This window comes from Gorilla gorilla, chromosome 10 (genome assembly GCF_029281585.2).
Source record: "Gorilla gorilla gorilla isolate KB3781 chromosome 10, NHGRI_mGorGor1-v2.1_pri, whole genome shotgun sequence".
Taxonomy (NCBI): domain Eukaryota; kingdom Metazoa; phylum Chordata; class Mammalia; order Primates; family Hominidae; genus Gorilla; species Gorilla gorilla.
In genome coordinates, this window is record NC_073234.2 from 46,227,747 (window position 1) to 46,245,845 (window position 18,099).

General features: G+C 35.2%; 1 protein-coding gene across 1 annotated transcript; it reads right to left on the reverse strand.

Annotated features, from left to right (window-relative positions):
- Nucleotides 1-633: 633 nt before the first annotated feature.
- LOC101145881 (olfactory receptor 9K2-like) lies at nt 634-1,323 on the reverse strand. The gene has a single exon (XM_055359434.1). The coding sequence runs from the start codon at nt 1,318-1,320 to the stop codon at nt 634-636; it is 687 nt and encodes a 228-aa protein (XP_055215409.1). The 5' UTR covers nt 1,321-1,323.
- Nucleotides 1,324-18,099: the final 16,776 nt, after the last annotated feature.

The window sequence follows — 18,099 nt, forward strand, 5'->3', positions numbered from 1 at the left end:
TGCCATGGTGGTTTACTGCTCAGATGATCCCATCATCAAGGTATGAAGCCCAGCATCCATTAACTCTTGTATCGATGTTGTATTTTAATGAATGAGGATATTTATATTTTTCAAGTAGTATTTTGTTTCCACATTACTATGATTTTCCTGATTCAAGCATATGCTTTTAAATGTAAATTGTAAGTACTTCAGATTTCCAAATGTGATAAAATCAATAGAAAGGATTGCCAAAGAAAATATCAAGGTTTGCTCCTATTAAATCTCTTTTATTTGTTCAATGTTAAAGGATCTTAAGTGACTCAAGCTTGACCCCATATTAAAAGCAAATCAAAGTGAAAGAATCAATGGACCCATTAATGAGGAAATCATAAGGGAGTAGAATTAGGATAAAGCTTTTTTGTTACACAGGATTTTTCTCAAAGCTTCTTTGACATCTTTGTTTCTTAGAGAGTAGATCAGAGGGTTTAACATGGGTGTAACCAATATGTAAAATACTGAAGCCACTTTGTGAAGTTCAGGATTGCTTGGAGGTGTGAGGTACACAAAGGAAACAGTCCCATAGAGCAAACTTACAACACCCAGATGGGAGCTGCAAGTGGAAAAGGCTTTCTTTCTCCCTTCACTGGAGGGGATCTACAAGACTGAGGATACAATATACAGGTAAGATACTATAATAACAACAATTGTAGGCAAAATAATGATGACACTCAAACTCAGAGATACCATCTTATTGACAAAGAGATTAGAACAGGAAATCTTTTCATTTTGGTAAGAATCACAGTAGAAGTGATCAATGACTCTGGAAGCACAGGACACTGAGAATGTTACACTGACTTGGAGGATGGAACTGACCCAGCCACAGAAATAAGAACCAGCAACCAATTGAGTGCAGAGGCGTCTTGACATGTGAACACTATAAAGAAGAGGATTGCAGATGGCACTGAAGCGGTCATAGGCCATGGCTGCCAGGACAAACCCCTCTGTTACAATGAACAGGGCAAAAAGGAATAATTGGGCAACACAACCTGCAAAAGAGACTGTCTTTTTTTCAGATACGAAGTTGGCCATGGCTTTAGGAGCAATAACAGTGGAGTAGGAGACGTCAATGAAGGAGAGGTTGCCTAGAAAAAAATACATTGGTGTGTGCAGCTGGGAGTCAGTTACAATGATTGTCATCACACTAATGTTCCCCAAAAGAATCATGCTATAGACCAGCAGGAACAGGAAGAAGAGGAGAATGTAGAACTCTGGGCGGACCCTGAAGCCTTCAAGAACGAAATCAGTTACATCTGAATGGTTGCCTGTTCCCTTGTCACCCATGACAAGAACCTGTTAAAAGGTACAAGACAAGGTTAAAAATTGAACTTTCTGCCTATTTCTCGGGATGATAAAATATCCGTTTTTTAGTTGTGGAAGATACTGAAATTTGTGTTGTCATGTCCTTTTGGCCACCCAATTCTGTTAGGCATGAACTGCTGCACCCTTTTGTAGGAACTCAACGTTGAGGTATATTTTAATTGCCCATCTTCACACAAATATAAGTTACCAAACTCATTGATTTCTAATGTGTTTCTCCAAACCCAGTGCTCTTCCCGTTATGACAATGTGCCTTTCACTCTTTTCTTTATACCTGTTTAGATCCTCACTTGATATTCATGGTAAGTTTAATATACAGTAACTGAAAGTTTTGAGAGATGTATAAATATTTGTTGTCATCTTTAGCTGGTAATTTCAAATTTATTTTATTCTTAATAATGCTTCTATTTTACAATAGAAGAATCAAATTTAAAAATGATTTAAGACTCCATGAATAGACATTAGACATTAACAGAGTATTAACTGTTTGTGATAGTTTGAAATAGGTTACCAAGGGATTTAACTGAGTCTCCTAAACTTAAAAAAAAAAAAAACCCTTAAAAATAGAATGCATCATCACCTTCATGAAGTGGATAAAGTGCAGACACATTACCAGGAAAAGAAACCCATGAACCTTACAAATCCTTCACAGGTCTGTCAAGAAGCCAAGTTAATCTTAAACACATGTGGAATTAAAAAAAAAAAGGAAGCTTCAACACAATAAATTGAATAAAATTTTTGGCTAGGAAAAAAGTGTATTAATTTTGAGAGCTTTTTTTTTTTTTTGAGATGGGGTCTCATTCTGTTGCCCAGGCTGGAGTGCAGTGGTGCAACTGTGGCTCGCTGCAACCTCTGCCTCCTGGGTTTAAGCGATTCTCCTGCCTCAACCTCCACAGTAACTGGGACTATAGGCGCGTGCCACCACGCCCAGCTAATTTATGTATTTTTTAATAGAGACAGGGTTTTGCCATGTTGGCCAGGCTGGTCTCAAACTCCTGACCTCAGGCAATCTGCCCGCCTCGGCCTCCCAAAATGCTGGGATTACAGGCATGAGCCACTGTGCCCAGCCTGTTTCTGAATGTATTAAAATAGTCATGATGGTTACTTTGAATCTATCACACAAATCTTAAGTAGTCAAATTTCTCTGTCTTATAAATTTGCAGGCTTTCTGGTTTTCAAACGCAGAAAACAATCTAAAAAGTACTATCTTGGTTTGGCATGAATGACAGAGTCACCATATTTTGGCCTTGGCTCTCATCTTCCCTCACACATGTGACCTTTCTGTCTGCTTTATCTTCTCCCCAAATCACTCAGCTCCTGTTGTTATCATCTTCTCATCACCCGATCTTTCTCCTCTCCTCCCAATACTATATATTTTTTAAAAGTTAGCAACTAGTTCATAAGAAAAATAACTGGTTAACAACTCAATATGATTCCTAGATTTCTTCTCTCCCCCACTGCTCCATCTTGAAACCCACTTAAATAATCCTAATTAAATTTGTTGTTAAGAAAAGCACTAGGTGTTCCTGTTAATGTCTGCAAGAATGATTGCACTTAAATATCAAGGTAAAACTAGGGCTAAGGGAATGAAGATTTAACAGAGAAATTCCAACCACTCATCATCAGATAATAGGTGGCTAATAGAACAAGTAAAATATTAGAAATTTTTAGAGTAAATAAGAAGGCCTTATTGAAGCCACCAAATTCACACCACACAACTGGATATTTGGCAGTATTTTAGCAGCAAATGTTCTTTCTTCTAATTCCCAGTTTTATTAATTAAATTACAGAATATTTTCTGAAACTATACCTGACAGTATCCAGTATGATCAGGAAGTAATTATTGAGATTAATTTTTTTCGAGAATAATATTTACTCATACAATCATTCGTTCAATCGCTGAACACTTGTGGGCCATCTACCGTATGCCAGCCAGAATAAGGTGACCCATGAGTATTAGAAATTAATTTCTTCTCAAACTACAAGTGCACCTGCATTTTCTCCTTTGTTCACCTTCAATTTATTATGAAATAATCAGCATGTTGTGATCTGCCCTTCAAGAAAAAGATTGTGATTTTTTAAGGTGCATACTGGCTTTATTTTATAATTGGTAACAAGCAAACGTTGCCAATCATAAAATAATTTTTATTTGATAAAGCATGCAGAAATACTTAAGGATGATTAATTATTTGACTAAAATAAAAAAAATCTCATCTCTTACCTGAATATGTCTTCTTTCTTGACTTTTGTTAAGCAATTTTCTACTGGTGGATGTGAGGATAAAAAAGTTATTGTATTTAATTCTAGAAAGGCAAAAAGGTTGTAAAACTATATTATGGAAATTAAAGACAATGTCAAAATTAAGCATAATAAAAATAAAAGTTTAGCGTGAGATATAAAAATCTTGTTTTGAAATATGTAATTTTGTTCTGTTTTAGACCCTTATAGATTAATAATAGCTCATTCTTGAATTAAGAATGTCTTTTTTCATTTCCTTAATAGTGTTTTTGCCTGAAAATCCCCTGTAATTATATACCCCTCTCATGAGAAAAGAGGATGGAAGAGAATCTATCAAAGCCTCTTCCAGGCCTATGAATATTTCTTTATTGAAACTGAAAAGGAAATGCAACTGAACCTAAAGGATCGCACTGCATGAACACGCCTCCCCTGCGTTGTAGTGTATATTACAGGCATTGGAATGAGAACAATGAAAGCAAAAAGGAAATTTAAATAAGGCAAAGATTAAATCACCAGTGAACTGTGGTAATCCCTGATGATCTATGGAATACGGCAGGAGGGACTGGTGGTGCCCTTAGTTAGTGCTATTGCAACTATTTCAGGTAATTACGGTATAGATTGGGTGGAAGGGGATCCCTCTGGGGGAAGCTAAGAATAAGTCAATTATGGGTGATAACAATGAAAAGTTCCAGGTTCATTCCACCAGGGCCACATAGGAAGGAAGAGACAACAAGAAAAGGATACTATCTATCCTTATTACTTACCTTGAACCATCTCGGAGTCTTTGTGGAAACAATTTCTTGTTAGAAAAACTTGCTTTAGGTTGAGGTAATGTATTTCACATAATTTCCGTTTCTCAGTTTAATTTATACCTTCCACATTCACAATTAATTTTTGTATTGCTTCTTTTACATGATAGCTCATAGTCTTATGTTCTATAGGTTTTTTTGTTGCCATTTTCTTGTGCGATCATACGTGATTTCTATTTTGCCTATTGTATCATACAATATATTACATACCAGGTTACCAATGTATTTATAATTAAAATTAATGAGCAAGATTCAATTAACAAGCAAGCCTATTTGAATATAAGTGACAATTATTATCTCAAGGCCTTGTCGCCTCCGATGTACTAAGTCACCTCTGAAGTACTAAGTACTGTGGTTCTAGCTAGACCACAAGATTGAGAGTCCAAACATTAGAATGTGCCTATCTCACTGAAATACAAGAAGTAATGAAAAAAACTAATGAGCTTGAAAGAAATGAACATGTAGCCATTCGGTATACCATACACTGAATTTCAGTTACCAAAGACTTAGGATATAATGTACAAGATTAAATATCTAAATTAAATTTTATTTAGCATACTTACCAGCTATTACAAAAATAACGTGTACAGAACAACCACAAAACCTAAGTGTCGTTAAACTCATGTTACTGGGGTCATCAACTAGGAATCTCTGATGATATTAGCTATGCAGTCTCTATTGTTGGCTGGTTGAGGATGACCTTAGCTGGGATGACTGAAGCAACTTGTATCTTCTCTGCATGTGTCTTGTCTTCCATCAGGCAACCCTGGGCATCTTCTTATAGCTATGGTTGAGAAAGACAAATAAAAGCAGAAATATACCACAAGCACTTTTCAAGCAAGCATCTCACTGGCCAAAGCAAGTGATGTGGATGAATCAAGGAATGGGCAGAGCATCCCTTCCCTGAGTTGGAGAGCACTGAAAAATGACATAGCAAAAAGGATGGTCAAAGGGAGGGGGTGAATAATTATGACCGCTTCTTTTCAACGTGAGGCTATGTCCAGATATGAAGCTGGTATATTTTGAAAGTTTACATGGGTTAGGCTTTCATAACCTTTTTAGGCCTTACCATGTGTTCCTTACACAGACTCACTGTTAGAGTGGGTAAAAGCTCTCCTATATCAGCTGCTATTCTCATTTTGGTCTGCCACACTTTCTAGGGAATACCTGTTGGCTACTTTGAATTTGTTTGTTCTCATACCATTTGACCCAGCCATCCCATTACTGGGTATATACCCAAAGGATTATAAATCATGCTGCTATAAAGACACATGCACACGTATGTTTATTGTGGCACTATTCACAATAGCAAAGACTTGGAACCAACCCAAATGTCCAACAATGATAGACTGGATTATGAAAATGTGGCACATATACACCATGGAATACTATGCAGCCATAAAAAATGATGAGTTCATGTCCTTTGTAGGGACATGGATGAAATTGGAAATCGTCATTCTCAGTAAACTATTGCAAGGACAAAAAACCAAACACCACATGTTCTCACTCATAGGTGGGAATTGAACAATGAGAACACATGGACACAGGGAGGGGAACATCACACTCTGGGGACTGTTGTGGGGTGGGGGGAGGGGGGAGGGATAGCATTAGGAGATATACCTAATGCTAAATGATGAGTTAATGGGTGCAGCACACCAGCATGGCACATGTACACATATGTAACTAACCTGCACATTGTGCACATGTACCCTAAAACTTAAAGTATAATAATAATAAAATAAAATAAAATAAAATAAAAAGAAATCTGATTTCTTCCATTTGCTTTCTCCAACACTGCAGCCAATAATGCTCAGGTTTTGAGGCTGATGCTTTGTTCCCACCTGCTAATATTTGGAGATTCATAATCACACTTTGTTATATAAATTTGTCTGTCCATGAAATTTGGTTTTGCTCTCTCTAGTTGTTTTTTGCCTAGGGTTAAAAAATTGTTTTAAATTACGTAAGATAAAGCTGAAAGTTCAAACAAGTGGTGGAAGGTTTCTAAAATTTAATCTTGAAATAGAAATTCTCTGTGTGAACATATTGACTACATTCAAAGGGGGTATTATATGGTTATTCTGTAAATTGAGCATTAAAATAAAAGCACGACAAGGTATTCTTAAGGCACTACTCTGCTCTTTAGCAAAATTGTAAGGGGTTATAAAATTTTTAAATTTCTGAGTCATCATTTTGGCAAAATAAGTAACTTACAGTAATCTGAAATTCTATTTCATAATATCAAGTGTTTTAAACTTTGAACATATTTAACAGGCTTTCCAAAATCAAACTTCAGTTTCAAAATTGTCTTTCCTGATGTCTGGCTTTTTGGATGGATCAGAGGGTCCCTGAAACATCTAGAAAAGAGGTAAACAGAATTATTTGACATATTTAGGTATATGGGATTGCCAAAATGATGTTCAATCTTCTTTAGGTTATATTTTTGTGAATAATGCTAATATGTGTTCCAAAATTGTATGGGATTCCTAAAATTATAATGTGTGAGTATATGCTATCAATCATAATTAAGGTTGTTATGTTAAGTTATTGTAAAGGATGGAGATAACCAAATTTCTTTGTCAATTATATTTATAACTGTAACTACCCTGGACATTTTGCTATTCACAGACAATTGTTGTCTTGTTTTAATCCTTTTCAAAAGGTGGTTTACAGTAAGCTATAGAATTTTGACAGGTGCTCTCAAATACATGCTTCTGATAATTTTGGAGATTATAACATTGGAATAAAGGAAAATAATAAGATATACCTGAATGACAAAGGAAGGTTAAAAATTGTGCTAAAAATTAAGTGTTACATAAAATATAATTCTAGTCAGAAACAAAAAACATAAATTGCTTAATTGCTTAATTATGTTAGAATATTCAGGCTAGAATAGTACCTGTAGTAGTCCATTTGCATGCTGCTAATAAAGACATACCCAAGACTCGGTAATTTATGCAGAAAAGAGGTTTAATGGACTAACAGTTCCACATGGCTGGGGAGGCCTCACAATCATGGTGGAAGGCAAGGAGGAGCAAGTTACATCTTACATGGTTGGCAGCAGGCAAACAGAGAGCTTGTGCAGGGAAATTCCCCCGTATAAAACCATGAGACATCATGAGACTTATTCACTACCACGAGAACAGCACCAGAAAGACCCACCCCATGATTCACATGGGAACTGTGGGAGCTACAATTTAAGATGAGATTTGGGTAGGGACACAGCCAAACCGTATCAGTACCTTTTAAAGTTTGGTGAAATTAGTGCACTCTCTGGTACTACTTATTAACATTTTATACTTGCTAGCAAATAAACTTGAAAGACATAAGATAAAGTCATGTGTATTTACTTCTCTATCATTTTTCTACAGTTTCTATAAAAGATTTTCTTTTACAATAAGAAAACAGTAATCTGAACTGTTAATAGAATTTTTAGTATGTGTCAAATATTCTTAATATTGAAGAATCACAGCATACAATTCAAAAATACATTATAATGTATATAGACAACAAACTGAAAGCAACTCTCTGTGTGATAAAGTAAGGATAATATTTTTTCTTTTTTGCATGTTAGTTTTAGTATATTACATTCTATAACATTGCTAAATAAAAATAGTTGGAAAATTGGTTAAATATACCTTGCTAAACTCACATAATTAAAATTACTTATCTGTAGTCTATAAAGGTAAACATAATTTTATCGCTGTTTATAAAATCCATAAAGCAAAAAGTAACAAAATGTCATTTCGTAGTTCAAAAAATGCCCTACAAACAAAAGTACAAAAGGAAAGTTACATAATGTAATTACTGTCAAAGTGAGACAAAACAATGTGTTCTTGCTTTAGCTCTAAGTTTATTCAAAAACATTTCAACAAACATTTAAGAGAATATAATATAAATATTATTCATTGCATAACCATGCCATTGAACTCACTAACAAGGAAATATAATTATAGGTAATAAAACTTATGCAGCTTAGAATATATTTGAGGTTACAAAGTCAAACTAATTTATACTTCTTATTTACATATATTGATTCACTTGAGATTTCTTGTAGTTTTGTTTTGTTGTAGAATTGATACATGATCTTATGAAAAACACTCAAGTTCTAAACTCATTGTGCAAAAGTAGTCTTTCTTTTATATTCTACCAGTATTATTCTTGCCTCCCATTCTTGTTTAAAGATTTCTCTAACTTCTTTCTAGCGCGTTTTACAGTTTAGACAGACAATGTGAGTTAAAATGCTGCAGGATCCTTACTGACTTCACTATGTGTAATAGTCAGTGTTCTCTAGAGGGACAGAACTAATAGGATAAATGTATATATGAAGGGGAGTTCATTAAGGAGAATTGACTCACATGATCACAAAATGAAATCCCACAATAGGCCATCTGCAAGCTGAGGAGCAAGGAAGCCAGTCCAAGTCCCAAAACCTCTAAAGTAGGGAAGCCAACAGTGCAGCCTTCAGTTTGTGTCTGAAAGCCCAAGAACCCCTGGCAAACCACTGGTGTAAGTCCAAGAGTCCAAAAGCTAAGAACTTGGAATCTGATGTTCCAGGGCAGGAAGCATCCAGCATGGGAGAAAGATGTAGGCCAGAAGACTCAGCCGGTCTAGTCCTTCCGCCTTCTTCTGCCTTATTTTTCTAGCCACACTGGCAGCTGATTGGATGGTGCCCATTCACACTGTGGGTGGGTCTTCCTGAGGGTGGGTCTTCCTCTCCCAGTCCACTGACTCAAATGTTAATCTCTTCTGGCAACACCCAGAAACACCCAGATACACCCAGAAACAATATTTTGCATCCTTCAATCCTTCAATCCAATCAAGTTGACACTTAATATTAACCATCACACTATGTTACTGTGGTTAATTACCTGATGTAAACATGTCAGCTTGCTTGGCTGCCCTTGTGGTAACTAATTATCATATCACATGAGTTTTGCTTCTTTACATCAAATAAAACAACAAAAAAATAAAAACAGAGTCTTTCTGTCCAATTTTGACCCCTCCCTAAGATAAATCTTGATATTCCCCATAAATTGCTGACTTCCTAATTAAAAACAACTCTTTTCTGAATTTCACAATGCTTATATCTGAAGATATGCCATGGCCTTTATGGATGTGACATAACTGGCTTTTTTATCACCAAGATCAAATTAACTATAATACCTGTAACCTTGATAATCTCGTGAGAGTTTGGGGGATTTTGTTTTTCCTTTAAATGGCCGTTGCTTTTCTTTTTTCTTCAATCTGGTGAGCTAGTCCTAAAGCCTGGACTCTATTGCAAACTTTCATTGCAAGTAAACTACCTTTTTTTTTTTCAAGGTAGGAAAAAAAACTACCTTTTTTTACTTTTTCCTTTGAAACTTCTTTTGAAGGTTTTGCTGGGTAAACTGAGGGCCAAACCTAACTCAACCTCATGTACTGAGATTTGAGCCTTCTGAAGTGTTTTCACCAAGATCTCTCTTTTCTCAGTTCCCAGGGTGAATGTCATATAGCTAGAGAACTCTTGCTCTAATTTTGTATTTCTTTCCTAATTCTGGTTTTTCAGCAAATCTAACTCTGATCCTGATTTGTCCCCAGCCTCATGTTTCCCCATGGAAATCTGATATTGTGGGACAGTATCTATTAGATGACAGTCAACAAGACAGATGTTCTATAGAGTTGACCTTTTTTATTTTTCATCTTGAGTCTTCACTTTCTTTTAACATCCTTTAAGCTATGCATTTTATTTGTATGCCATTGTGAGCCTAAATCATCAGAAAGAAAACAATACATTTCTCTCTGGAATAAAGGGAAGATCGTAGAGATCTGGAATAACCGTGACTATTATAGCGCTTTTGTGCTAAGTTTACTTTGACTTACAGCTGCCACTGGAAAATGAGACTTCTAGTTCTCATAATGAGCATGTAAATTTTAAAAATGCCTTTTCTATCCTGAAGTAATTCATTTCTTACAAAGATCTTTTGTACTTTTTCTGTATCTGTGGCAAATTCTCTCATGACAGGAAATATTTGGAGATTAATTGGTTGTAAAGCCATTTTCACACACTGTAATAACATCTATTTCAAACAGGCACATTCCCATCTATGGGGAGAAAATGTGTAAATGTTTCCCAAAAACTTTTGAAACTGGTTTTGTATGGCAAAGCCTCTGGCTTTTAAGAAAAGTGTTCATAATTTGAACAAACTGTACAAAATAGAACAAATGAATGAAAGAATGGAATGAAGAATGGGGAAAATTACGTTTGATTTGAGAAGAAAAGTTTCATGACTATGAAAAATCTGATGCTTCTGAGTACATGATTTCTCTTTCTCCTCTTTCATACTATAAGAAAGGCCCATAGAAATATACAAGTGATGGAAAATTCAGATGTAAAACTGTGCTTCATGTACTGACAACACGAACTTAATGGTGCTTAAAGTTATGACCCTAGCTGAACCCTCAATCTCACTCAACAGGTGCTACAGAAAAAGCAACACACAATATGTTGAGAGTTAGTCAGCTAAAAACTGTTCCTGAATGTGCTAATCTACCTAAGAGTTTGATAAGAATAAAGTGTGTTTTGAGTCAGAAATACTTTCTCAGCAAACATATTGATATATCTTCACTTATAGAACTACACAGTAGTCTGTTTATCAAATGAAGCTGTTCTTCATTAGCTTATAAAGACTAGAAAAGCATTTTTAATATGAGAGAACTGTAAAATTTTCTAGAAATACTTCATGCAAAATGTTCTACATTTGTTGGCTTGCTTAAAATAAGCTTCAGACACTTGATAAAACTTACTTAAGGAGAAAAATAATTTAGCTAAATTTGTAATGGTTTTGGTTATTAGGCTTCACGGCAGGTGGCAATGTAGTGCAAGTTGTTAGAAAGAGAAGAATACGAAGTAAACTTCAGTATTCTCAAAAAAAATGGGATTTATATTTGATATATTAATGTGGTAAAAAAAAAAAACCTTGTGTAAGCTGACAATAATTTTGGCTTAGAAACAATGTTATTTCTTCTGCCTGCTCTTATCGGTTTTAAAAAATAATGTGAAAATAATAATTTCATTTATACAAGATTTAGGTTCATTTTCTCACACAAAGCCTAATCAATTTAAATGTCCTTAATTACCTTTACTATATTTTATAATAAGTAAGTTCTCACTTTCACAAAAATGATATAAAAAGCAGGAATTTATAATTAAATCAATTAAAAGCTCAACTGAAGCAAAGTATAATATCTGGTTACTTTTAACAAGTATTTCCTCTTATAAACATATTTACTTCTTATAATGCTGATTATGATGAAAATTTAATAATTCCACTTACACTACTTGGAAAAACATTTAAATACCATATCTATGCATGACACAATGCTCAGTCTTCAAGTATAGGTTTAATATATACATGGACTTCTTTTATTACATAGAATATAAACTGGCCATCATTTAATATGTGGAAAAGAATATGTAGGATTTGGGATGCATTAGTATCATTTTCATATTTAACACTTTAAGGCATATCTGAAAAGTCATGCCTGACTATGGGAGCATGTGTATGAAAGAAAATAAAGGGAATAACACCAATTTAAAATTGTCTGGTTGTGTCAACACATTACAAAATATAAAAGACAACTTTTTTATTATAGTATGTTGTAGAAGGTTTGGAGGTAGACTTTCAAAAAATGAGTATGAGAAAAAACAATAAAATGTTTACAGTTTTGGCCATTGTTGGGTGCCTCATGTTTTATTTATATACCGGGGAAAATCTTTTGAATCCTCTCATGCAACATGTTACACAGATGGAAACATGACAAACTGATTTTTGAGTACATAGTCTGCCCTAAAACAAGTTAATTGGTTCACAGAGTGCAGACGCTCTTTATAATGTCAAAATAATCTCACTTGAGAACTATTAACATTGTGTACTTTTCTATGTATTGAAAACAGTTTTTAATTTTGTCTATTCTGAATAAGCTAGAATTTCTAATTATCAGTTTTTGCTTCTCTGTTAATTTTCACTCTAGCCTGAAACTATAACCATTTTTAATGGTTAGTGTTCATATCTTGTCTCTTCTATCAACTCTTCCCAAATTCAAGCCACAAATTCAGAATAATGAAACTCTTTTGGTGTCTCTTTCCCAAACAGCATCCACAAAAACTTTCCCAGACAGCATTTACAAAGATCTTTGCCGTAACATTATAACAGAAGAAATCCATGAGATTCTCCATATTTATAATGGTATCAGAGTAAATGTGGGATCAGGAAAGCATTCATAGTAGTCAATTGGTGGGACCTGGCATAGGATATCAGAGCATGGTTGAGTTGTAGATGGTTTCCATACAGCAGAAAGGCCCAAGGCAGAGTGTTGGATAATGGTCAGGATGCAAAGGGTATTTACACAGGTTTATACTAGCAGCAGCCCAGCAACAGGTGCAGAAGCCAGATTAGGATAAAAAGAACAATCATGTAGGGGAAAGAGAGACAGCAGTAATGAGAGTATAGAGAACATATAAAGTGGAATTAGTCAAAAAGTAAATATATTAAACATAATGAGTATTGGAGAGGGAGTTTGCAATATGCAAGTTGAGAAACCAGAATAAACTCTGTACTGTTGGATTGGAATTTATAGTATCAGAATAGATTCACTGTAATAGTCCATTCTCATGCTGCTATAAAGAACTACCTGAGACTGGGTAATTTATTAAAAAAAGAGGTTTAATTGGCTCATGGTTCTGCTGGCTGTACTGGTAGCATGGCTGGGGAAGCTTCAGGAAACTTTCAATCATGGCAGAAGGTAAAGGGGAAGCAGGCACATCTTCACATGGTGGAGCAGGAGAGAGAGAGAGAAGGGGGGAGGTGCTACATGTTTTTAAACAACCAGATCTCATGAGAACTCACTCACTATCACTAGAACAGCAAGGGGTAAATTTGCCCCCATGGTACAATCACCTTCCATCAGGTACCGCCTCCACCATGCGGGATTACAAGTTAACATGAGCTTTGGGTGGGGACAGAAATCCAAACCATATCACTCATCATTTTCAATATGTAATAGATATAGAAATGTAGGTGCAAATGATGGTATGTATGCATACATGTATGAGTGCACATATGAATGTATGTGGATGTGTACATATACATACATACATATGTATGTCTGCCAACTAAGAGACCTACCAGCACCTAAATAGCAGTAACATTGAACACACATCACCCATATCTTGATTTCTAAATACACTTCTCCACTAAAAGGAACCAGGGATCCTTGAAGAAATGCGTAATTTCATATCAGATAGTCAAAGAACACAAAAATCTGTTCTGTTGTTTTGTGTCAAAAAGTATAAAGTGCTAAAAGAATGTTGGAGATAAGTCAAAAAAACACAGAAGCTAGCTCAAAGAAACTCCCACTGGCTAAATTGGGGATAATTTGAGCATCAAAATAAACAGTCAATAATGTATTATAACACATTAAATAAAGTAGAAAACCATGAGTTCACGCATATATAAATAAATAAATTTTTCAAAACAGAAAACTAGAATACCTACATGGTCTCACAATGTTTAATAAAAATACTTACTAATTACAAAAAGAGAAAGTAAATTTACAGAGGAGAAAGAGAGCAGATACTATTTTAATCAAATGGGTTTGGGACAGATTGGCATTGTGTGCCACTGAGATAACATATTGTAAACATGGCTCACTACACTTGTTTGATAATCCTGCAAGGATACGTACCTGAATTTAATCATTAAGAAAATCAGAAAAACACAATTTGAGGGGCATTCTACCCAATAACTGGCCTGAAATCATCAAGAATATCAAGACAAAAAAAATCAAGGAGTATCAAAGAAAGACTGATGAACTGTTCTATATTTAAGGAGACTTACATACACAACTGGATGCAAAATATGACTCTAAACTTTCCATATTACCATTCCTTTTACTATCAATGAGGCCTTTGGAACAACTGGTCAATTCAGAGGCTTAAACGATGGTAAAGCAATCCTGATTCTGAGTATTGAAATATGATTATGAGGAGAATGTCTTTGGTGGTAGGAATTACACACGAAAGTATCTGGGGGAGATGGATCATTATGTTGGCAACTTACTCTCAAATGGTTTATTTTAAAAGTTTTTTCTTTTGTACCAGAAATTCTCTATAAGTTTGAGATTATTTCTAAATGTAATGTTTCTGTGTGTTAACTCTGAAAACATCATATTTATCTGATGATCCACTTATATAGCACTACCCTATAGCACTATAGTACATATTTAGTGGCCAGTCGAGTGTATTTGGAAATAGGTTAAAAATATCTTTCATGTGAATGGAAGAGACACTCTGCTCCAACTATGAGAAGGAGAATATTGTCTGAGTTTACTCTATATTTTTTAGAGCCCCTTCCTTGCCCAGGTTTCAAAATCAAGTTTCAAACTCTTCTATATTTAAGGAGACTTACATATACAACTGGATGCAAAATGTGACTCTAAACTTTACATATTACCATTCCTTTTACTATCAATGACGCCTTTGGAACAACTGGTCAGTTCGGAGGTTTAGACGATGGTAAAGCAATCCTGATTCTGAGTACTGAAATATGATCATGCAGGAGATTGTCTTTGTTGGTAGGAAAATGCCCAGTCTCCCTCCAAAAAGCTGGCTGTGTATTGTCCTTACACTTCACTCACGACCTGGACAAATTTATTACAAGGCAACATAGAGCTGCAGAGGGAGCTCAGGAAAAATAAAATCTTTCCTACTGACAGACAAATAGATGAATTTGATGAAATTTTAAGTTAAATAATAGCAAAATATACAGCAAGGGATACATAACATTCTCTGTTAGAGACACATAGTTTTCTAATAGTGTATAAGGCAAACTCTGTACTTTAAAGTCATTGTTTTTTTTTTTGTTTTTTTTTGTTTTTTTTTATACTTTAAGTTTTAGGGTACATGTGCACAATGTGCAAGTTTGTTACATATGTATACACGTGCCATGCTGGTGTGCTGCACCCATTAACTCGTCATTTAGCATTAGGTATATCTCCTAATGCTATCCCTCCCCCATCCCCCCACCCCACAATAGGCCCTGGTGTGTGATGTTCCCCTTCCTGTGTCCATGTGTTCTCATTGTTCAATTCCCACCTCTAAGTGAGAACATGCGGTGTTTGGTTTTTTGTCCTTGCGATAGTTTGCTGAGAATGATGGTTTCCAGCTTCATCCATGTCCCTAAGCTTCTCTAATGCTATTCTCAAGCCCATCCACATTGCTGCTTATTCTCATTTGTCAGCTGGCTCCTGCCTGTGACTCTCAGGCAGACTCTGGTCCTGTGCTCATTTTGCTGCTACAACTGAAACTACTAAAAATACTGCCCACCCAGTTTGTGAAGTTACCACCCTGAACTCAAAAGTCGAGATGATTTCCTAAAGAGTCCATGACCTTTACAATCTGTTAGCCTCCCACAGCAACACTAGCACACACCTATTTTGCAAAGCAGACTTCTCTTAAGAGCTTAAGGGTAACAGAAAAGGGGTATAGAAATTTACTTAAACTGGATGCTAGACCTCACACTTTTAAATGTCTCTCAATAATCTCACCATGGAGCTTGTCACTGCTATATTTTTGCCAGCGGCTCTCATATCTGCTATGGTTTTGTGCCCTCTTTATCTCCCCTTATAATCTCTCTGCAATTGCTAGCTCACATTGCCAAAACACCTTTAAAATTATGCCTAACTTACTTTTCTTTCAATGGTCTATTTTAAAGTAGACTTTGAGCCATCTATTTTAAGTCTCAAATTTAATTAAGGTTCTGTTAAACATAAGTGCTGTTGACTTAGAATTTCTGCCCTCAGTCATGCAAATCTCATGATAAATCCAACCTTCTCATTTTTTTAACATTGTCTAAATCAGATTCCTACAGATGGCTCTCTGCCCTGGACCAGCCTAATAGAGAAGTATTACGAAAATGCTGTATATCCCCACCCTCCTCAGAGTTAACTCAATAATACAGAATTTGTTTTTTATAATATTTTAAAATATTAAGTAAATTATTTTATTTTAAATATTTTTAAACATATCTCCAAAATTATCTCCAACATCACATTAATAAACTCCTAAAGGTGTTTCTATTAAACTTTTAATCAATTAAGAAGACCTACTTTCATAATTATTTAATATATCCTGGATAGGTGCACCCTGAGGTGCTATAAAATTTTTCATTTACCAGTGACCAAGGAAACAACCAGCGACTTTCAAATCAGCTGTGATGTTTCTCCCTAAGAATGTTCATGGGGCAATGATACAGTTAAAACGATCTCCCTGATATTAGTAGTAATGGTGTAGTGACAGACTTCAAATTGTGGCATTTGACTGAGAGAGCCAAGGAAAATTTCATTTAGACGATAGTAGCAGCTTTGGCTTATTAGTCAAAAAGATGGATGTGGCACAGTGATCTCCACCTATAGTTAGTTAATCATGGGGAATGAAATAAGTGGGCACTCCAGCGACCCAGACAGAGAGAGAGAGAGAGAGAGAACCAATCTACTCAACAGAGACCTAACTTAAGCCACTATAATTCACAACCTGTACACTTCCAATTCTGACAGAGTCACCAAAATGAAGAAGTCTAGGTAGCTCTAAGTAAGGTTCTCATTCTAATACCAAAGATATGAACTGAAATCCTTCCAACAATCCTTCTCTGAGTATTTTGGTGGCTGATTTATGGCTAACTAAACACTAAAGAAAAGTGTACACCCAAATATTTTGTGGACCTTTAGAGATATTTGGATCCTGTTTTAGAACTATCACCAAATCTTAAGAACCCAGAATGTTACCCAGGCTGCTCATCAGAATGAAGGACTCCAGAGGGTAAGACAGGGAATGGGTTTTGATTTGTCTTCATCTCCTAATAGGTACCATGGAACCTAAAAATCCGTAGTATATTTCCCACTTCCTAAGTGTATATGTAATTGTGGTATAAGGCTGAAGAAGTTGGTAAACATGCACAGTTGATCCATGACATAGAGTAAGGACTAATAAAGTAGTAAGGGACAAATGGAATTTCATGGCACTTCTTGCTAAAATATCATATTAAAATGTATACAGATCACAAGAGGAATAGCAGAGAATTAGTGCCACCAGCAAAGATGACAAAGAAATGTGATGCTTTTTTTGCATTTGTCTTATAGTTTAGCCAGTGAAAGGATAGGGCGCTTGAGAGCCAGTTTAGCTTATCATAATTTTATCAAATGATGAGTGTAGTGGTAGTTATTAAAACAGATATGATTCTTACTAGAACAAAAACATTCAGCGCATGAGAATAATTATGCATATATTTATTTGAAAATGTTTCTCCTTTCTGCTGAAGATGGAACAAAATCACTTTGTTTTTACCTGATAACAAAAAAATAAACATTTGCCATCCTGTAAATTCTCTATTCTCACATGGTCCAAAAAGAAATTGAGGAGCTGTACTCTTTCATTAATTCTGCCTCTTTTTTAAAATAAGGAAAAATAAATGCATGTAGTTCCCAAACTCTCCAGCAGACTATTTACTTCAAATTATTTAAGTATGTTTTAATAGAATATATTTCCATTCCTGAACTAGTTACCACTAAAAAGGAATAAAAACACTATAATAAGAGTAAACTAAAGATCTACCACTGGTGATAGAAACTTTTCTGACTTGAGGTTTGTCAAGAAGAAAGAAGA